We start from the raw sequence: 23,318 nt of genomic DNA, 5'->3' as shown, positions 1-23,318 counted from the left end.
GTTGCTGCGCAGATTCATTTATTTAACTACAAACTATAAATATGACGAATTTATCACTTAAATTTTCAGACCCACATTATTTTATTTTTTTTCAAAATATCATTCAATTCAGAATGACGTTTCATAGAACTTTCAAAAAGAGTTCTATGATGGTTCTCTAATGGGATTTTGCTATTATATATCCTTCTTTTAAGTCTTATTTCAATTTCTATATTACTCTCACCCTATTGTAAATATAATACGAGTATGTTGGTAATAAAGCTTGATTATCTTCTCAGTTATGATTGGATCTTTGTAAGTGGGTGCATAGTTTTAAGCTATCATTTATCTATTGAGGCATTCGCTGCACAAATAACATCATATGGCCTACCAATTGACCTCATGTAATACACAAATTACTGCAAAAAATAGACCAATTTTTCCTAATCAACTTGCCACACCTCTTTGGCGTACCCATTGCACACCAATGTGCAATTGCTAACATATAATTATTGAATAGAGAAAAGGAGATTTTTTATATTAAATTGGTAAATAAATATAGGGTTTAGATGGAATGGAATAGAATGCTTTTGATTAGATTAAATTAAATAGTATGATTTTTTCATAAATGAAAAGTACATTAGTTTTATTATTGGATTAAATGTCGATTGATGAAGATATTGAAGTTGACGTGCCTTAGATTTTGGAAATGTACTAAATAGTGGACTATTTGTGGATGATAATTAAAACAATCCCTTTTTATACGTGTTCAATTGAGTTTGGTGTTCTAGATTAGGTATGCAGATGTGACCTTGCTTTGTACCTGCAAAGTCAATCTCTATTGGATTTAGGATTTTATCTTGTGAATTCTCTCAAAAGTAGATTTATAAATGATATTTTTCTATCACTCTCAAGATTTTTTTATCAAGTTGAAAATATTTAAATATATATATAGTAAGCAAGTTAAAAATATTTGGATAAAGTGAACAACACTAGATAACTGGTTCAAACTAACACCTCTTGGGAACCACCTCTTCTTGGTTGATTCAAGTTAAACTTCGATGGGGCTTCTAAGGGTAATCTTGGGATGACAAGTGGTGGTAGCATTATATTATAGCATGAAGGGGAACTAATCGTAACTTAGTTTAGAGGGTTGCATTTCAAGACAAATAATGAATCTAAAGCCTTTGTTGCTTTTTTGGGTATGAATTTGGCTACCTCTCTTGCTATTTGAAATCTACATATTGAAGGTGATTCAAAAAAAATTATTCAAGTTATTTGAGGTATTTCTATACCTAATTGGAAAATATGAGATATGATTCACGATATACAAGGTCTGATCAACAATTTGAGAAAGTCAAAGTTTTTCATACTTATTGAGAAGTGAATAAGGTGATAAATTCTCTAGCCAGTGAGAGAATTAACTTGTATCATTAGCATTCTTGATGTAAAGTTAATGATATACCTAATTTCATACCTTCTCTAGAATTAAAAATGATAACATTTAATGATATTTTGGATAGGAAAGGGATCAAGATTCCTTTAGTTTATTAGGTAATCTCAGGCATTTGATTCACACACACACACACACACACACATTGATTTGATGTTTGTTACCATCAATTGGAAAACACATGACAAATATGCTAGTGGATCTTGAGTACACTTTCTTCATAATGATGGAATTCTCACAACATTCTACATGTTTCTTGTTATGAAAAGGAACTTTGAAAATCATATAATATTTATGTTTGATTTCTCTTATTATCGCATATTGATGACAAAGTTGGTTTCCCTCAAAAGAATGTTCATGCATTCTTAATAGGATATCTCTACCATATTCCAATCTCTAGACTATTATCTCTATTATGATGTGAGGGTATGAGTAGGATCATGAGGGGCTAAAAAGTGGTGATTTTCTCACTAAAGTCCCAATTGATAGGTTGATTGAGAAATATCTATAAATTTCAAACGGTATCACATTTTTTGAATCTGAAACATGAGTCACATTCTATGCTTCGCATACTATAGGATTAAAATAAAATTAATTTCATAAAGTTTTGACCAAGTTATGGTGGTCAGACATATGAGATTTTACATTTTTACAAAGTTGTAGTAGAAAAATCATAATTAATTTTTTATTTAAAAAAATCAAAAAATATGTGTCACATCTAGACACGAGTCTTCTAATCATATCCAAAATCTTATAAAAAAATATTATGATTTGATTGTGGTTAGGGTGGTCAGACAGACACCTACTTCTTATCTTTTTTCCTGAAATTTTAGTACTACTGCATTGAAATTTCAAATTTTCGTCAAATAGATTTTTTTTGAGAAAAAAACTAGTAGGTTATAAACTACATTCAATTTTCTATAGATTCTATTTTTACATATTTTTGAAATAATGTTAGTAACTTATTCAAAAATTTTAGGTCAAGTTGCCTAACTCTGTTTTTCTGATTTTCATTGCCACTTAAGGGCCTGTTTGGCCCACTGTGTTCCTGCACATAGCCGTGAATTTATTGATGGGTGGGGAAAGTTGCCAAGAAGAGCCCAACTCCCATAAAGAAATTTTAAACAACAAAACCCTATGGTATATCTACAAAACAGATAATACTCCTTATTCGGAATTTTTGAATAGATTTGACCAAATTCTATTTATCTAGCATGTGAAGTACTAGAATAGAAGCGAGATTAAAATTGGATTTAGCTTTGAGGTTATGGAGGAAGATAATGCTACGTGCTACTACAATGGGGCTCAAAATTGAAGAGAAAAAAATGCATAGATTGAGAAAACTTAAGGATGAGGAATGCATTAATCATTTTCTAAATAATTGTGAAGGTGTCATCAACTTGAAAATAGTTTCAATAGGGATGAATTTGTCTCACCTTGAGACTAAGTAAGATGGTTGGTTATTAATTAATTTACATTAGAGAGTCGATTTAAATGTATTTTTTATTGTCACTTGATTTTACTCAATTATTTGTGATATAAGGTTCTATTAATTTTTCCATTTTTCCTATTGGTCTCATTAGAAAAGTCTATGGAGGAAGCCAAAGAAATTTCACATGAAATACCCTAGTAGGCTTGTAATTCCCCTTCACTAAGGGATAATTCTTCATTTATACTTGTTTCACTTGTCTTTTAATCTCACAAAACCTAATTTATCCTACTTAGTTTATAGTACCCTAAAGAATGTTCCTTAGGAATTGGGAAAAAACATGTTACTTACGCAAACAAGGATACCCATGGGTATGTGCAGGATCATGGTGTGCCAAAACAGGCCCTTAAGTGGCAATGAAATTTCAGAAAATCATAGTTATGCAACTTGACATGATAATTTGAATAAGTTGTGAACATTATTTTTAAAATATGTAAGAAGAGAATATATAGAAAATTGAATGTAGTTTCTAAGCTACTAGTTGTTTTTTGGAAAAAAAAAAATCCTATTTGATGAAAATTTCAAATTTCAATGCAGTGGTACTAAAATTTCAGGAAAAAATAAGAAGTAGACGTATGTCTGACCACCCTAATCACAATCAAATCATAATATTTTTTTATAATATTTATAATATAAGTATTAGACTCATGTCCGGATGTGACACATATTTTTTTTTAATTTTTTATAAAGTAAATAATTATTTATGAATTTTTTACTACAGTTTTTCAGAAATTCAAAAACTCCTACGTCTGACCACCTTAACTTGGTCAAAACCTTATGAAATTTAATTTTTTTTAATTTTTCCCTATAGTAGACAAAGCATAGGATGTGACGCATGTTTCAGATTCAAAAAATGTTATACCGTTTGAAAGTTATGAGTGTTTTTCATTCAGTATATCAATCAGGACTATTGTCAGAATTCAATTAGAAAATAAATAATAATTATTTATTAAAGTCAAAATAAGACAAGCCTTATATTTTTGGAAAGTTGGGAACATCCTTAAAAAACCCTTTTTGTTTTATCAATTTTGGCTACAAAAAAAGTCGTCAGCCACCAGTGTAAAGTTTGGAAAATCAAGGAATACTGAAAAACACATTTTTTCAGTTGACTTTCTAGGCTTGTCACTTCCAGGCCAAATACCAAAGCATTCCCGAGATGAAATTTGAAATTTGAAAATTTGACTACAAAAATCGGATATCCAATTTTAATATATAAATTTGTGGTCCCCAAAAATTTTCCCATTGCCGCATTTTATTTACTGAACTGCCACATTAATGGCAATGGCAGAAATCCGATATCTGATATAGGGTTTTATTAGTCATATTTTAGAGAGAGAGAGAGAAGGAGAGGGAGAGAGGGAGAAAGAGAGAGGAGGAGAGGGAGAGAGAGAGAGAGAGAGGGGGGGAGAGAGGGGGAGAGAGAGAGAGAGAGAGAGAGAGAGAGAGAGAGAGAGAGAGAGAGAGAGAGAGAGAGAGAGAGAGGTGGGGAAGGGAGAGAGATGGAGGGAGGGGAGGGAGGGATGGGAGGGATGGCAGAGAGAGATAAAGAGATTAGTGGAGAGAGAGAGAGAGAGAGAGAGAGAGAGGGATGGGAGGGATGGCAGAGAGAGATAAAGAGATTAGTGGAGAGAGAGAGAGAGAGAGAGAGAGAGAGAGAGAGAGATAGATTAGGGAAGAGAGATAGAGAGAGACAGAGAGACAGAGGGAGAGAGATGGGGATGGGGAAGGGAGAGAGAGAGAGATAGAGAGAGATTAGGGGAGAGAGAGATAGATGGAGAGATTAGGGGAGAGAGAGAGAAGGAGAGAAGGAGAGGGAGAGGGATAGAGAGATTAGGGGGGAGAGAGAGAGAGAGATTAGGGGAGAGGGGGAGAGAGAGAGATTAAGACATCATAGGACATCATGAACCCTTATGACATTAAGACATCATGAACCCTTATGAGATTAGGGGAGAGAGAGAGAGATTAAGACATCATGAACCCTTATGACCTCTTAGGACACCATATGACCCCTAATGACACCATAATGGGTTGCTTTGGGTCATATTGTGTCCTAAGGGGTCGTATGGTGTCCCAAGACACCATACGACCCCTATGGACACCATATGACCCATAACAACACCTTAGGACCCCTTAAGATAGAATATGACCCAAAGCGACCCAATATGGTGTCATTAGGGGTCATATGGTGTCCTAAGAGGTCATAAGGGTTCACGGGACACCATATGACCCCTTAGGATACCATATGACCCCTAACGACATGATTTGGTGTCTTAAGGGGTCCTATGTTGTCCATAGGGGTTATATGATGTCTTGGGACACCATACGACCCATTATGACTCCGTTATGGACACCATATGACTCCTAACGACACCATAGGACCCCTTAAGACACCAAATCATGTCGTTAGGGGGTCATATGGTGTCCTAAGAGGTCGTAGGCCACAATATGACCCCTCAGGACACAATATGACCCAAAGCGACCCAATATGGTGTCATTAGGGGTCACATGGTGTCCTAAGAGGTCATAAGGGTTCATGGGACACCATATGACCCCTTAGGACACCATCTGACCCCTAATGACACCATAGGAACCTCTCCTCCTCCTCCTCTCTCTCTCTCTCTCCCTCTCTCTCTCTCTCTCTCTCTCCCCCTCCTCTCTCTCTCTCTCTCTCTCTCTCTCTCTCTCCCTCTCCTTCTCTCTCTCTTTCTCCCTCTCTCCCTCTCCTTCTCTCTCTCTCTCTCTCTCTCTCTCTCTCTCTCTCTCTCTCTCTCTCTCTCTCTCTCCCTCCCCTCCTCCCTCTCCTCTCTCTCTCTCTCTCTCTCTCTCTCTCCCTCCCTCTCTCTCTCTCTCTCTCTCTCTCTCTCTCTCTCTCTCTCTCTCTCTCTCTCTCTCTCTCCCTCTCCTCTCTCTCTCTCTAAAATATGACTAATAAAATCTGATATCCGATTTAATCAGATATCAGATTTCTGCCATGTGGCAGTTTACTAAATAAATGGTGGCAATGGGAAAATTTTTGGGGACCACATATTTTTGTACTAAAATCGGATATCCGATTTTATCTAATATCCGATTTTAGTACAAAAAACAAGGAAAAAAAGGGTTTGTGGGCCATTTTGTAGATTCCAACGGCCCACAATCTGTATATTCTATTTTTTGTCGAGGATCATGGGTTTTCAAACAGCTAGAGACAAATTTGTGCTTTTGGGAGATTCTTAAAGTGAAAACTTACATTATCAATCACGAAGGAGCATGTGTGGAGTGAAATGGGGAGTAGTAGTCATTGGAAGTCTAAACGCAAAAGAAAACTTTCAAATGACCAAATTGAAGTGTATAGAGAAAGAGATAGAGAATGTCATAGGAGGAGAAGACAAGGTATGTTAAATATTGCTAATGTTACTTCAACTGAAGAGGAAATTGAATTTGAAAATGTGCCACAAGTTATTGAAAATGAAAAATGTAGATTTTGAAAGTGAAATTATTGAAAATTTTGAAAATGTTGAAAGTGATAATGAAAATGCTCAACATGTGGAAAATTTTGACATAGGAGGTGAAAATGTGGAAAACTTTAACATTGAAGGTGGAATTGCTCAACCAAGTGAACCATATGTAACACCTAATTACTTTAGAAATGAAGACCCTCTCATGGATGAAAGACAAATTCCAAATCCAAGACCTTCAAGAACCCCAAAATGGTTATTTGAAATCGATGAGAACATTATTGCGAATATTGAAGGCAAGAGGTCAACAAGAACCGTTCGGTTGTGGGCTACACAACTTTTCAACCAAAAATTTAGCAATAAGACATTGACCGAGCAATGCCAACTCTTTGTTCAATGCTAAAGATGATAAAGATGAGACCATTGCTAAACAAATTGAAGATTCGTATGAACAAGAAGATGGAGAGAATTCTATTATTGCAAAATATCTATTTGACGCTCTCAATTCTATTGGAAAGAATACCAAAGAAAGAGATAAAAGAGCCGCTCAAAGAGTGATTACAACCTCCTTCGTAAGCCATCAATTGAGGAAGGCTCATCAAATGAGACAAACTTGTGTTGATTTTAACATAAACTGTAAAACTTTGGATAGAGCACTTGCACGAAGACAAAGACTTGACGATCCACTTCAACAAGATACATGGGCATCTGGTGGGAGGCTTCCACGTGTTGATAGAAAGTTGACTGACAATGTGAAGGAAGAGATTCAACAATTTTGGCACTCTAATTCTAGAGTGTCAACCAATGTAAAGGATGTTTTGAAATTAATAATCAGCAACCGAGACCGCACACCGCATCCAAACATTTCTTGGAATCAAGCCAAACAATGTTGTACAATTTTTTTGTGAATTACATCCAACTTTGCAAATATCACAAAGGGCCTTTGAATCTTTGAAACCATTTTATTGTGTTCCTCTTAAGATTTGCAATACCTGTTGTTGCAAGTACCATGTGGAGTTTTCAATGTACCATGAACTTTTATGTCATATTCGTTCTATGATGCATACTAATGAGATGTTGCAGGAGTGTGGTGCAATGTTATTTCCATGATAATCAAGAGACTTGCAAGATCTAATTTTTATGCCCTAGAGATGATGGCTGCTATTTCTATAGAAATGATTGTTTGAATGAGAAGTGCTTAGAATGCAGTGGGTTGTCAAAGTTTGTTTCATGTTTTCATGAGGGCAGCGAACACGAGTTTGGAAATAATTATGTTGAGAAAAAAAGATTTGAGACAGTGAAATATACTTTGAAGAGTGGAGGTGAAGGTTCTAGATGCGAATTAGTCTCAAGAGAAGTGAGTATTGCTGAATTTATTTTGGATTTTAAGGAAAATATTTTTCTACAAGTATGCAAGGCACACCCATAGGTCTCAGTGGTTGGATCAACAGTTTAGGATGTGTAAGAACTCTTTCCCGATTGGCACTATTGTATCGGTGGTTGATTTTGCAGAGAACTATACATTGCAACCACAAAATGAGGTATAGTCTTAGTACTACAATTCAGTCCAGATTGCTATTTTTGTTCACATTACATATAGACATGCTCTTGATAGTACAAAAGAGGACATGAAGATAATCAGGGAGTATCATTTTTATATGAGTGATGATAGATCACACTCCTCCGAGTATGTGCAACATTCTTTCGAGAATTTTTTGAGTTCTTGCATGAGAAAGATATTGCAATTGACTGACATATAATATGGTTAGATAACTGTACGAGTCAATTCAAGAATGCCCATATGTTTTATTGGTTGAGTAGAATGCATGTGGAGAGGCGTATACCTCATATTTGGTGTTTTTTTGAGGCAGGGCATGGGAAGGGAGAGCATGATGGAGCAGGTGCATGTTTGAAGAGAGCTCTAGTTAAGGAGCAATTGAGGATTTTAGGTGCAAATTTATCTGATGCACGTTCTATTGTTGATTGGTGTAGTTCAACATTGTCACATGGAGGTACTCTTGATTCAGCAGTGAGTAGATTCTTTTGGTTGGTTGAGGAGGGAACAGTGGGAGATAGATTGGATTGTTAAACAATTAAAGATTCTTCAAAGATACATTCATTTCTCAGCTCAGATGCAAGTACATGGACCATTTGGACATGAGCATTGGCTTGTTTTTGTCTGAGTTGTGTTTGGTGTGATTGGGATCAGTGCGAGTCAAGTGAGTGGGTTGATAAGTGGGTTCCCCACTATCTAACTCCTTTATCTCAAACAATATCCTTGTCAAACGATGACATGGAAAGTTCGCTTGAGTATGATCGTCTATTAGATCTTGTACAGCCAGGACATGTTTTTGCAGTTGTTGCACCACAAGGGAATGAAGAGAGATCAGAATATTGGTTGGCACGATGTGTACAGGGAAAACAAAAGCTAACACACCCAGTGACAGATGATGACGGGTTCACATATCCTACAGGTTCATTTGTTGTTGTGGGAACTTGGTTGCGAACATACATGATTAGAAAGAATGGCATACTTGCATTTGAAGACTATGAGAGACACAAAACCATTATAATGTATTCACACCTTATTATAGCTACAAATGTCAAGTTGTTGAAGCATCAAGCAAAACCAAAGACCAAAGAGCTATGGACAGTGACTACTGCTGATCATGAAGCAATACTGGATACTCTTAAACAAAGAGATGACCCTTCAGGCACACTTGAGTAGTAGGTCTTGAATGGTGCCTTATTTTTTTATCATGCATTTGATTTTGAACAATGATCATTAAACCTTAATGATCAAGTTTGTTATGTGTATATTAAGGATGTGTTAAAAATGCAGGTCTATTGATGAACATTTTTTTTGGCAACACGGTTTTTGCATGCACATAGCAAGTACATGATATAATCGGAAGGGACGTATTTTTCCAACACGACTTATTATCATGCATTTGATGAGTTTTACAATTTTTGATGATATAATTATCGCAAATCCTTTATCCTCATGCAGGTCTTTATTGATGATATACAATAGTACATCACATTATGATTTTTGATGATATACAGGTTCATGCTAGATCATTCGCCGTTGACAAGACCCTCTCTTGGTGATGGTACATATTTTTTTGTGCATTATTGAGATAAAATTTTATGCATAAACATTAAGTCAAGTGAAATATTGCTATTTAGAAATGACCATATCTACCATCGTCTTCAACCATGCAGAGAAATGCAGTGAGAAGGGCTTTAATCAACATGCATCTTTCTTCAAAGTTATGCTTGTATACTTTGCAGAGAAACTGGTAAGTTTCATAATTATACAATCTTGTGCATCTTAAAAATGTTTGAAATGATCTATTTATAATTTGCCAAACTAATTTGTATTAAGTGTTATAATTTGTTTCTTGTAGCACATTCATTCCGCATAAAAAGATTACTTATTTTGGTCTTCATGTATATGCAGACATTGTTGTACGTAAGTTTTTCTCTTAGGACATGAGGATGTCTGATGCAGATGAAGTGGGATGTTGTATTTGTATATGGATGTGAATTGATGTAACATTTTTATGATGATATACCATGTCCATGAGTAAATTGGTTTAGTTATATTGATGATATGTCCATGTATTTGTACATGAGTACATTGGTGTAGTTGTATTGATAATGAAAAAAAAATCATGTTTGCATATCCCTTCATGGATGTCACATGCAAGTGTAATGGTAATTATGTGTATACAATACATGGAAATATTGATGATCATTATGTGTCTACAGTGTAATGCTTGTTTATATATAGTTTTAGCACTCAAGGGACGACGCCGGTAGGGTATGACCCCGAGCATTGGATCGAGTGTGGGGGTCAAAATAGGAGCATGCGTAGGGTAATAATGCCTAACTGGACATGTCAGAGCTGACGGTTCATCATCGCGATGAGCAGAACGAGAAATCGGCCACATGACAACATTCGATTGAGTGAGACTGATGATTTTCTCACCAACAGAAAAATTACTGCCCTAATAAAACCGTAGGGAAACTTGAAAAACCAAGATAGGCTTCTATAGGGACCTCTCTCGTGGCCCCGTAGGTTCAAACAGATCATTCATAGGTGCCACAGATTCTAAGTTAGGGCCAGTCAAAGTTTGATAATTTTGAGCACTTAGGGCGCTCAACAGACGACGCCGGTAGGGTATGACCCCGAGCGTTGGATCAAGTGGGGGGGGAAAATAGGAGCATGCATAAGGTAATAATACCTAACTAGACATGTCAAATTTGACGGTTTGTCATCGTGACGAGCAGAACGAGAAATCGGCCATGCGACAACATTCGATTGAGTGAGACTGGCAATTTTTTCACCAACAGAAAAATTGCTGCCCTAATAAAACCGTAGGGCAACTTGAAAAATCGAGATAGGCTTTTTTAGGGACCCCTCTTGTGGCTCCGAAGGTTCAAACGGATCATTCGAAGGTGCCATGGATTCTGAGTTAGGGCTCTTCAACGTTTGACGATTTTGAGCACTTAGGGCGCTCAAGGGATGATGCTGGTAGGGTATGACCCCGAGCATTGGATTGAGTTGGGGGGGGAAATAGGAGCATGCATAGGGTAATAATGCCTAACTAAACATGTCAGAGCTGACGGTTCATCATCGCGACGAGCAGAACGAGAAATCGGCCACGTGACAACATTCGATTGAGTGAGACTAACGATTTTTTTGCCAATAGAAAAATTGCCGCCCTAATAAAATCGTAGGGCAACTTGAAAAACTGAGATAGGCTTTTTTAGGGACCCCTCTCGTAGCCCCATTGGTTCAAATGGATCATTTGCTGGTGCCATAGATTCTGAGTTAGGGCCCGTCAAAGTTTGACAATTTTGAGCACTTAGGGCGCTCAAGGGACGACGCCGGTAGGATATGACCCCGAGCTTCGGATCGAGTGGGGGGGCAAAATAGGAGCATGCGTTGGGTAATAATGCCTAAATGGACATGTCAGAGCTGACATTTTGTCATCGCGATGAGCAAAATGAGAAATCGGCCACGCGACAACATTCGATTGAGTGAGACTGACGATTTTTTTGCCAATAGAAAAAATGCTGCCTAATAAAACCGTAGGGTAACTTGAAAAATCAAGATAGGCTTTTGTAGGGACCCCTTTCATGGCCCCATAAGTTCAAACAAATCATTCACAGGTGCCATGGAATCTGAGTTAGAGCCCGTCAAAGTTTGACAATTTTGAGCACTTAGGGTGCTCAAGGGACGACGTCGGTAGGGTATGACCCCGAGCGTCGGATCGAGTGGGGGGGGGGGGAATAGGAGCATGTGTAGGGTAATAATGCCTAACTAAACATGTTGGAGCTGACGGTTCATCATTGCGATGAGAAGAACGAGAAATCGGCCACGCGACAACATTCGATTGAGTGAGACTGACGATTTTTTCGCCAACAGAAAAATTGTTGCCCTAATAAAACCATAGGGAACTTGAAAAAATGAGATAGGATTTCGTAGGGACCCCTCTCATGGCCCTGTAGGTTCAAATGGATCATTTGTAGGTGCCACGGATTTCGAGTTAGGGCTCGTCAAAGTTTGACAATTTTGAGCACTTAGGGCGCTCAAGGGACGACACCGGTAGGGTATGACCCCGAGCGTTGGATTGAGTGGGGGGGAAAAATAGGAGCATGCGTAGGGTAATAATACCTAACTGGACATGTCAGAGCCGATGGTTCGTCATCACGACAACCAAAACGAGAAATCGGCCATGCGACAACATTCGATTAAGTGAGACTGATGATTTTTTCACCAACAGAAAAATTGCTGCCCTAATAAAACCATAGGGCAACTTGAAAAACTGAGATAGGATTTTGTAGGGACCCCTCTCATGGCCCCGTAGGTTCAAATGGATCGTTCATAGGTGCCACAGATTCTGAGTTAGGGCTCGTCAACGTTTGACAATTTTGAGCACTTAGGGTGCTCAAGGGATGATGCCGGTAGGGTATGACTCCGAGCGTTGGATCGAGTGGGGGGGGCAAAATAGGAGCATGCATAGGGTAATAATGCCTAACTAGACATGTCAGAGCCAACAGTTCATCATCGCGACGAGAAGAACGAGAAATCGGCCATGCGATACTATTCGATTGAGTGAGACTAACGATTTTTTTGCCAACAGAAAAATTGCTGCCCTAATAAAATCGTAGGGCAACTTGAAAAACCAAGATAGGATTTTGTAGGGACCCCTCTTGTGGCCCCGTAGGTTCAAATGGATCATTTGCTGGTGCCATGGATTCTGAGTTAGGGCCCATCAAAGTTTGACAATTTTGAGTACTTAGGGTGCTCAAGGGACGACGCTGGTAGGGTATGACCCCGAGCGTCGGATCGAGTGGGGGGGAAAAATAGGAGCATGCATAGGGTAATAATGCCTAACTGGACATGTCAGAGCCGATGGTTCATCATCGCGATGAGCAGAACGAGAAATCGGCCACATGACAACATTCGATTGAGTGAGACTGACGATTTTTTTGCCAACAGAAAAATTGCTGCCCTAATAAAACCCCAAGCGTTCGATCGAGGTGGGGGGAAAAATAGGACCATGCATAGGGTAATAATGAATTGTATCAAGTATTGTTCATTAAATGAATTGTATTATATTATTCATTAAATGAATTGTATTGTTCATGAATTGTATTGTTCATTGAATGAATTGTATTGTATTGTTGATTAAATGAATTGTATTGTTCATAAATTATATTGTTCATTAAATGAATTATATTGTTCATTATAAAAACAACACTTATGATGAAATGAAATGAATTGTATTGTTCATTAAATAGCCATTATTAACCATTGTTAATTATTGGAATGAAGATTAAAGATTTCCATGATAACACCACGCACAGATGAGCAACAATTTATATGATCGAATATCAACTTATGTATATATAAAAATGTCAAATGATTACAAATGTATGTCCATACACAAATATGACATAAACACCAACTAAAACAAAATGTATGTCTAAATACATGAATGTATGTCCATATACAAAATATACATGCCAACTAGACATGTAAGCATCCCAAAACTATCTATAACATCCTAAGCTGTTGATGGATCATCAAAATTGATCCTCTTCATCGCACTGCTCGGCTCTGAAGGATCCTGCACAAGAAAAACAAACCATGATTAATATTAGTTATATTATATAATTCACATTCGAAAAGTTAACATAAAATGAACTATATAATTGAACTATTCATGTTTACCTCATCTCCACATTTTCTCTTCAGCTTTGCAGGACTTTTGACGTATGTCTTCGGTAGATGAGGTATGTTTTGAATATTTTGATACACAACCTACATATGTTCAGAAACATGACATTGATACAAGTTAGCATATAATTGTCACTGATAATAACAAATTATATCTACTAATCAAAAAATAAAATAAACACACATCTACTCGAGGCATCGCTTCTTCTTCTTTAGGTATACTAGGTGTATTCATCAAGGATGTGAAGCCAAGAATTCTCTATATATATACACAACAAGTATATGAAACTATCAATCTATGTCTAGACATACATATAATCACTATAAGTTATTTAAACTATTCATTCAATCATATTTGCATTCAATTACCTTTCCCTTGTCTCCAACTGCACTACCAGATCCTAATTCACACTACCCGACAGTCGTGCTGCTTGTGCCCTACAAGAGTAAAATAAGATATACATGCAAGTTACTACATAATCTAATTAATACCAATATAAATGATGAGCATGTATGTACAATAAAATACAAATGACTAGGTGCAATAATATATGTACCGTCAAGCTATCAAGGCCAAATGAAATGGCCGACAAGGTGCCCTCCTGAATCTGTCTCAACTCATCCTCGGTCATCAACTGTTAAATAGACCATGTAAATAAAAATTAGTACTTAATATTATCTAATTTATAAATATTTAATTAAAATATAACATGAGCTGTGAAAATACAAGTCTTACCACTACATCATCAATGTATGATGATGGTGCCTTCTCGCCTCTAGCATGTGAGGACTCCCTAGGGTATCCTCCAGTTTGTGTAATAACATCTGGTGCATCATGCATCTCATGCACCTCATAATCTGCACTGTCCACAGGAGGATCAACGGGCTCTCCAACTGGACCCAAGCATACGTGCCCACACATGACACAACTATGGGGCATGCATATGTGTGGAGCCGAGGATGACGTGTCAATGGCACCAGATGCACCATACCATCAAGAGTAGGCTGAACTACTGACGCAGCCTGAGAAACCAAAAGGCTACTCAAAGAGTGAATAGTCGATATGGTCTATGAAGCCGCCTCACAAATGATATCAGGATGCTGCACTGCAGGTGGGGGATCAACAGGAGGAGGGGGGACATATGGGCCCTGGACTACTCTAACTGCCCCAGGTCTATTTTGGGGCATACCTAAACCTACACCCTGGAAAGGTTGGATGTCAAAGTAGTTCACATGTTTGTTTAAAACAAACTCAGCATACAGTTTTTTAATGAAATAGAAGGGGATATCAAGATTGTTGTTGGGTGGTTTGTCGAAAACCATCCACCAACGATCCCAAAAGTTTTTCACAATCCCACCATTTGTGCACCATTTAATAGAAATTTTTTTTTTTGGGGGATCTACGGGCTGACCAGTATGGGGATTGACAAACAATGAGGCGATTTCGGCTTTGGATATCTCGAGATCCTTGATATCCTTATAAGATAAGCCATCTGCATATTTTTCCCTCATAGATTCTCACCACAAAAGGGCGACATTGTGCTCCTCAGTCATGGTTTCCATACTCTTTATGATTGACGTGAGAGGATCAAACATTGGGTTTAGATGAGGGATCCTACAATATACTTTTGCAATCCCCCTCAATTCATTCAAATTTTGTGCAATCAAATCCTGAATTGAGGGGGGGTTTGGCAAATGAGCGTTTGGTTGTTGCAGTTGTGGTTGGTTAGGGTTTTCATTGTTATCCCCCATTTTTAACCTAAATGAATGTAAACAATTAAATTTAGTTAACAAATTTAAACAATTAGGTATTTGATTTAAAAAAACCTAGTTTTCATATGAAAAAACCATATTTTCAATGAAAAATCAAATAAACATTAACAAAAAATACAAAAAATGAATGAAAATGATTGAAAACGATAAAATTCTTACCTCTCAATCTACTTTTTAGCATTTTTTTGGCAAAACACCGGATATCGGATTTTGATAAAATCACGCGGCCCGTGAGTTAAAAATGACTCACTGGCTATCACTGTCGAAATATAAAAGTCTCAGAAAATCGGATATCCAATTTCTATACTTAAATTATTTTTAAATAACATATATAATATAATATAATAATATATTATATAATATATTATTATATTATATAATACGTATTGTATTATATTATATATATTATAATATATAATATAATATAATATAATATTATATTATATTATATATAATATAATATAATATTATATTATATTATATTATATATAATATAATATTATTATATTATATATAATATAATATTATTATATTATATATAATATAATATTATTATATTATATATAATATAATATTATTATATTATATTCACATACTGCATGCATATGAGCTTGCTTAGCTCAGAGGTTAGAGCGTCGCACTTGTAATGTGATGGTCATCGGTTCGATCTCGATAGCTGGCTCATTTTTATTATTTTCATTTCTTCCATTATCAATGCTAAAATCTATGAAATAAGGAAAAGACTCTTCCATTTCTGATCGCCGGTCCGCCGGGTCTGTCTTGGCATAATCTGTTTGAACTAGAAATGAATGATTGAAACATATCTTTTTTTCTCTCTACAATAGAAACAAAATTGAAAAATAATTTGTTTCTCTATTTCTATATAAAATCATTCCAATATTCGTACTCTTTATATTATTCCTCTTTCCAACATTATTTGTTCATTTCTTGAAATAAGGAGTTTTTTATGTCTTGTTATCACGGACCTCGTTTAAAAATAATAAATCGTCTCAAAACTTTACCAGGATTAAGTAAGAAAACACCCAATAGAACGGAACAGCCTAGTAAAAAAAAACATTCTAAACCTCCTAAACCTTCTAAATATCCTGTCCGTCTAAAAGAAAAACAAAGATTACGTTTTCATTATGGACTTACAGAGCACCAATTACTTCAATATGTTCATATTGCTAGAAGAGCCAAGGGATCAACAAGTCAGGTTCTATTGCAATTACTTGAAATGCGCTTGGATAATATCCTTTTTCGATTGGGTATGGCGCTTACCATTCCTGAAGCCAGACAATTAGTCAACCATAGGCATATCTTGGTCAATGATCGTATAGTAGATATACCAAGTTATCATTGCAAACCCCAAGATTTTATATCTATAAAGGATAAACAAAGGTTGAGAGATAGAATTAATAACAATATAGATATTTTTCAGAAGGATAAGATGAGGGTGCCACCCCATTTAAATCGTATTAAAAAAAGTCACAATATAGTGGATTAGTTCAAAAAATAATAGAAAATAACTGTATCGGTTTGAAGATTAATGAATTATTGGAAGTACAATACTATTCCCGTCGAGTTTAAATTGGGAATGAAAAGAAAGGATTTCTGCACATCTGTCCCTCTATATGTTACATGATAATGTCATTGTTAATAATACATTGATTGACGAATTTTATTTTTAATATTTATTTTTTTCCTTTGCCATACCTTTACTCTTTTTATAGCCATACCAATAATTTGGAAGAGATCTCCCGCAAAGTATTTAGTGCTCATTTTGGTCAATTAGCAATAATATTTATTTGGCTAAGTGGGATGTACTTTCACGACGCTTGCTTCTCCAATTATGAAGCATGGCTAGGCGATCCTACTCACATTAAACCCAGTGCTCAGGTAGTTTGGCCGATAGTAGGCCAAGAAATTTTGAATGGAAATATGGGTGGAGGTTTTCGAGGAATACAAATAACCTCTGGGTCCTTCCAGATTTGGCGAGCATCCGGAATAACTAGTGAATTGCAACTTTACTGCACTGCAATTGGTGCATTGATCTTTGCAGCGTTAATGCTTTTTGCTGGTTGGTTCCATTATCACAAAGCTGCTCCAAAATTGACTTGGTTCCAAGATGTAGAATGCATGTTGAACCACCATTTAGTAGGGTTACTAGGACTTGGCTCTTTATCTTGGGCAGGACACCAAATACACATTTCTTTACCTATTAATCAACTCTTAGATGCTAGAGTGGACCCTAAAGAGATACCACTTCCTCATGAGTTTATTTTAAATCGTGAGCTTTTAGCTCAACTTTATCCCAGTTTTGCTAAGGGATTGACCCCATTTTTTACCCTGAATTGGTCAAAATATTTAGATTTTTTGACTTTTCGCAGAGGACTCAACCCAGTAACGGGGGGTCTATGGCTGATCGATACTGCACACCACCATTTGGCTATTGCATTTCTTTTTCTAATTGTTGGTCATATGTATAGAACCAATTGGGTTATTGGTCATAACCTCAAGGATATTTTGGAAGCTCATAAATGTCCATTTACAGGGGGACATAAAGGTCTTTACGAGATCTTAACTACTTCATGGCATGCTTAATTAGCTCTTAACCTAGCTATGTTAGGGTCTTTAACTATTGTCATAGCTCACCATATGTATTCTATGCCTCCCTATCCATATCTAGCTACTGACTATGGTACCCAACTGTCTCTGTTCAGCACCATATGTGGATTGGTGGATTTCTCATAGTTGGCGCTGTTGCACATGTAGCTATTTTTATGGTAAGAGACTATGATCCGACTACTCAATACAACAATCTTTTAGACCGTGTTCTGAGACATCGTGATGCAATCATATCACACCTCAACTGGGCATGTATTTTCTTAGGTTTCCATAGTTTTGGTCTATATATTCATAATGATACTATGAGTGCTTTAGGACGTCCTAAAGATATGCTTTCAGATACTGCTATATAATTACAACCTATCTTTGCTCAATGGGTACAAAACACTCATGCTTTAGCACCCAGTTTGACAGCTCCTCATGCAACAACAAGCACTAGCTTAACCTGGGGAGGTAGTGATTTGGTAGCAATAGGTGCCAAAGTGGCTTTGTTACCTATTCCATTAGGAACTATGGATTTTTTAGTACACCATATTCATGCATTTACTATCCATGTGATTGTATTAATATTACTGAAAGGTGTTTTATTTGCTCGTAGTTCTCATTTAATACCCGATAAAGCGAATCTTGGTTTTCATTTTCCTTGTGATGGGCCTGGTAGAGGAGGAACATGTCAAGTATCTACCTGGGATCATGTCTTCCTAGGATTATTCTAGATGTACAATGCAATTTCGGTAGTAATATTTCATTTTAGTTGGAAAAAGCAATCTAATGTTTGGGGTAGTATAAGTGACCAGGGAGTGGTAACTCATATTACAAGAGGAAACTTTGCACAGAGTTCCATTACAATTAACGGGTGGCTTCATGACTTTCTATGGGCACAAGCTTCTCAAGTAATCCAATCTTACGATTCTTCATTATCTACCTATGGCCTTTTATTCTTAGGTGCTCATTTCATTTGGGCCTTTAGTTTAATGTTCCTATTTAGTGGCTGTGGATATTGGCAAGAACTTATTGAATCTATTGTTTGGGCTCATAATAAATTAAAATTTGCTCCTACTATCCAGCCAAGAGCCTTGAGTATTGTCCAAGGACGTGCTATAGGAGTAGCTCATTACCTTTTGGGTGGAATCGTCACAACATGGGCGTTCTTCCTAGCAAGAATTATTGCAGTAGGATAATGACTAGGAGGATTTGCAAAGCATTATGGCATCAAGATTTCAAAAGTTCAGCCAAGGCTTGGCCTAGGACCCAACTACTTGTCGTATTTGGTTTGGTATTGCTACTGCACATGACCTTGAGATTCATGATGATATTACCGAAGAGCGTCTTTATCAAAAGATTTTTGCTTCTCACTTTGGTTAGTTAGCTATAATATTTCTGTGGACCTCTAGTAATTTATTCCATGTAGCTTGGCAAGGCAATTTCGAAGCATGGGTCCGCGACCCCTTACATGTAAGACCTATTGCTCATGCAATTTGGGATCCTCATTTTGGTCAACCGGCCGTAGAAGCCTTTACCCGAGGAGGTGCCCTCGGTCCGGTCAATATTGCTTATTCCGGTGTTTATCAGTGGTGGTATACAATTGACTTACGCACTAATGAAGATATTTATAGTGGAGCTCTTTTCTTGCTATTTCTTTCTGCTCTCTTTCTAACAGCGGGTTGGTTGCATCTACAACCTCAATGGAAACCAAGTGTTTCATGGTTTAAAAATGCCGAATCTCGTCTCAATCATCATTTGTCAGGGCTTTTCGGAGTTAGTTCTTTGGCTTGGGCGGGGCATTTAGTTCATGTCGCTATTCTTGAATCAAGAGGAGAATACATAAGATGGGATAATTTTTTAGATGTATTACTGCATCCCGAAGGGTTGGAACCACTTTTTATAGGTCAGTGGAATCTTTATGCTCAAAATCCTGATTCCAGTAGTCATTTATTTGGTACTACTAAAGGGGCGAGAATTGCTATTCTAACTCTTCTCGGGGGATTTCACCCACAAACACAAAGTCTATGGCTAACTAATATCGTGCATCATCATTTAGCTATTGCATTTGTGTTTTTCATTGCTGGTCATATGTATAGAACCAACTTTGGGATTGGACACAATATAAAAGATATTTAAGAAGCACATGTTCCTCCGAAAGGCTTATTAGGACGCGGGCATAAGGGTCTTTACAACACAATCAATAATTCTCTTCACTTTCAATTAGGTCTTTCTCTAGCTTCTTTGGGAGTTGTTACTTCATTGGTAGCTCAACACATGTATTCTTTACCTGCCTATGCATTCATAGCACAAGATTTTACTACCCAAGCTGCATTGTATACTCATCATCAATACATTGCCGGATTCATTATGACAGGGGCATTTGCTCATGGAGCTATATTTCTCATTAGAGATTATAATCCAAAACAGAATAAAGATAATGTATTGGCGAGAATGTTGGAGCATAAGGAAGCCATAATCTCTCATTTGAGTTGGGTTAGTTTATTCCTAGGTTTTCATACCTTGGGACTTTATGTTCATAACAATGTTATGCTTGCTTTTGGTACTCCAGAAAAGCAAATCTTGATTGAACCCATATTTGCTCAATGGATACAATCTGCTCATGGTAAGACCTTATATGGTTTTGATGTACTCTTATCTTTAGCAAATGATCCAACATTCAATGCTGGCAAAAGCTTATGGTTACCCGGTTGGTTGAGTGCTATTAACGATAATAAAAATTCACTGTTCTTAACAATTGGTCCCAAAGAATTTTTGGTTCATCATGCTATTGCTCTAGGTTTGCATACAACTACATTGATTTTAGTAAAAGGTGCTTTAGATGCGCGCGGTTCTAAGCTAATGCCTGATAAGAAAGATTTTGGTTATAGTTTTCCTTGCGATGGTCCGGGACAGGGCGTTACTTGCGATATTTTTGCCTGGGATGCTTTTTATTTAGTAGTTTTCTGGATGTTAAATACCATTGGATGGGTTACTTTCTATTGGCATTGGAAACATATTACCTTATGGCAGAAAAATGTAGCTCAATTTAATGAGTCTTCCACTTATTTAATGGGATGGTTAAGAGATTATCTTTGGTTAAATTCTTCACAACTAATTAATGGATACAATCCTTTTGGTATGAACTTCAAGATATTATAGCTATTCTTGGATTAGATGAATGATCAAAAGACGATCATTTAATTGTGGCAAGAGCAAGAAAAATTGAACGGTTTTTCTCACAACCCTTTTTTGTAGCAGAGGTATTCGCTGGTTCCCCCAATAAATATGTTAGTCTAATAGAGACAATTAGAGGTTTTCAAATGATCCTTTCTGGAGAATTGATGTTCTACCCGAACAGTCTTTTTATTTGGTGGGTAACATTGATGAAGCTACCGCAAAGGCTATGAACTTAAAAGAAATTTAAAGAAACAAAATGAACCTAAACCTTTGTGTAGTCACTCCCAATCGAGTTGTTTGGGATTTAGAAGTTCAAGAAATAATACTAGCTACCAATAATGGTCAAATGGGTGTATTACTCAACCATACTGCACTTGTAACAACTTTGGATATAGGAGTCATGAAGATACAACTCAATGCTCAGTGGTCCACTATGGCTTTGATGGGTGGTTTTGCCACGATAGACAATAATGAAATCACATTATTGGTAAATAATGCAGAAAGAGGTATTGATATTGATCTTCAAGAGGCTCAAGAAAGTTTTAGACTAGCTATAGCTAATCGTGCGCGAGTTGAAGGCAAGAGACAAGCAATCGAAGTTGATGTGGCTCTCAAAAGAGATAGAACACGACTAGAGGTTGTTGATGCTCTTTTGTTCAGATAAAGAAATATTAATTTATGAAATTGGAAGTAAATGGATAATGATCATAAAGAAGTCTTCAACTTGCCTGAGCCAATAACTAGGCACATTTTCATCTATGCCCATACGGTCTGCTATTGCAATTTTTTTCTCATTTTCTTTTGCGCCTAAAATGAAGAAATCTATATTTTTTTTCTATATAAAATGAGAATTGTGGAAAGGTCCTCAGGTCAATCGAAATAAGAAATTGGGTTGCGTCATACATACATAACATGATACAATATCACTTGAAAGAAAAGCCTTTTTGACAATAAAGGCTACAAAATGAGTATTTTGTATTATGCTTGAAAAAGCTCTATTGCGATTTCTCAGGGCAATCCACATTGATACAATGAGAGAAGGGGACCTACCACAATAACAAAATGATCTGAATAATCGACCCATTTTCCAAGTAAATTTTCACAGAATCTTCCTTCTTTACCTTGGATGAAATCTGAGAACAATTTATAAGGTCTATCGTGACTATATCTCCCTGGTTGTGTGCCTATACTGTTATCAAGAAGTAATCCTGAAGGATTCGGAGAGCTTTTTTTTTACAAATAAATAATATATATATACTAATCATTCGTGTTAAAATAGGAAAACTACCCAATCAAGTTTCCATAATGAAGAAAGGGAATACTCGAAAAACAAAAATGTCATCAAAAGAATTGAATGAGACGTCGTATGAGGAGAAATTCTCATGTACGGTTTTGTATAGTGGCAGTAAAGATAACTTTACTGTCAACTTTTCCACTATCACCCCTAAAAAACCAAACTCTGCCTTACGTAAAGTCGCCAGAGTACAATTAACCTCTAAATATGAAATCACTACTTATATACCTGGTATTGACCATAATTTACAAGAACATTCCATAGTATTAGTAAGAGGTGGAAGAGTTAAAAATTTGCCCGGTGTTAAATATCACATAATTCAAGGAATCTTAGATGTTGTCTCAGTAAAAAATCGTAAAAAAGGGTGTTCTAGTGCATTGTATATTCTTATCTAAGATTTGTATCATTTTATGATGATGCCATGTCAATTGCTAAAAACATGTAAAGTTTATGGCTAACCCAATATCGAACGTTTTGTAAGGGGACTAGAGGAGGTTAAAACAAACTAATTTGTAAGGATATTATATGTCTAAGGTTTAATATTGTATTGAATTCATTTCATAAGTTTTCCCTTACTGTAGTGTGTGTTAACATATAAATTGGAAATGTCTTGACCTTTTTGGAACAGGTTCAATTCAAATAGCATCAATTTAAAACACCTTCTTTTTTTTAACTCTTTTTTTAAACCTAAGGACTTAATCGTATAGATATAGAAAATACAAGATTTCTAATCATAGCAAAAGAAAGGAAACAGATATTCAATATGAGAATGAGTAAACATAATTCGAATGCATAAGAATGAATATCTTATATATGCAGATGGAATCATGTGGAAAGTCGTATTCGAC

The 23,318-nt window shown here is 36.4% G+C and overlaps 1 protein-coding gene and 2 pseudogenes across 1 annotated transcript; all 3 read left to right on the top strand.

Annotated features, from left to right (window-relative positions):
- The window catches only part of LOC131036309 (photosystem I P700 chlorophyll a apoprotein A1-like), a 54,834-nt pseudogene extending 35,639 nt beyond the window's left edge, over positions 1-19,195 (top strand).
- Positions 19,196-19,220: 25 nt separating this feature from the next.
- On the top strand, positions 19,221-21,158 carry LOC131036310 (photosystem I P700 chlorophyll a apoprotein A2-like; annotated as a pseudogene).
- A 364-nt stretch (positions 21,159-21,522) lies between these two features.
- On the top strand, positions 21,523-21,840 carry LOC131036311 (ATP synthase epsilon chain, chloroplastic-like). The gene has a single exon (XM_057968162.2). The coding sequence runs from the start codon at positions 21,523-21,525 to the stop codon at positions 21,838-21,840; it is 318 nt and encodes a 105-aa protein (XP_057824145.2).
- Positions 21,841-23,318: the final 1,478 nt, after the last annotated feature.

This window comes from Cryptomeria japonica, chromosome 7 (genome assembly GCF_030272615.1).
Source record: "Cryptomeria japonica chromosome 7, Sugi_1.0, whole genome shotgun sequence".
Lineage (NCBI taxonomy): Eukaryota > Viridiplantae > Streptophyta > Pinopsida > Cupressales > Cupressaceae > Cryptomeria > Cryptomeria japonica.
The sequence above is the reverse complement of the archived record's forward strand: the minus strand, read 5'-3'. Positions and strand labels throughout refer to the sequence as shown.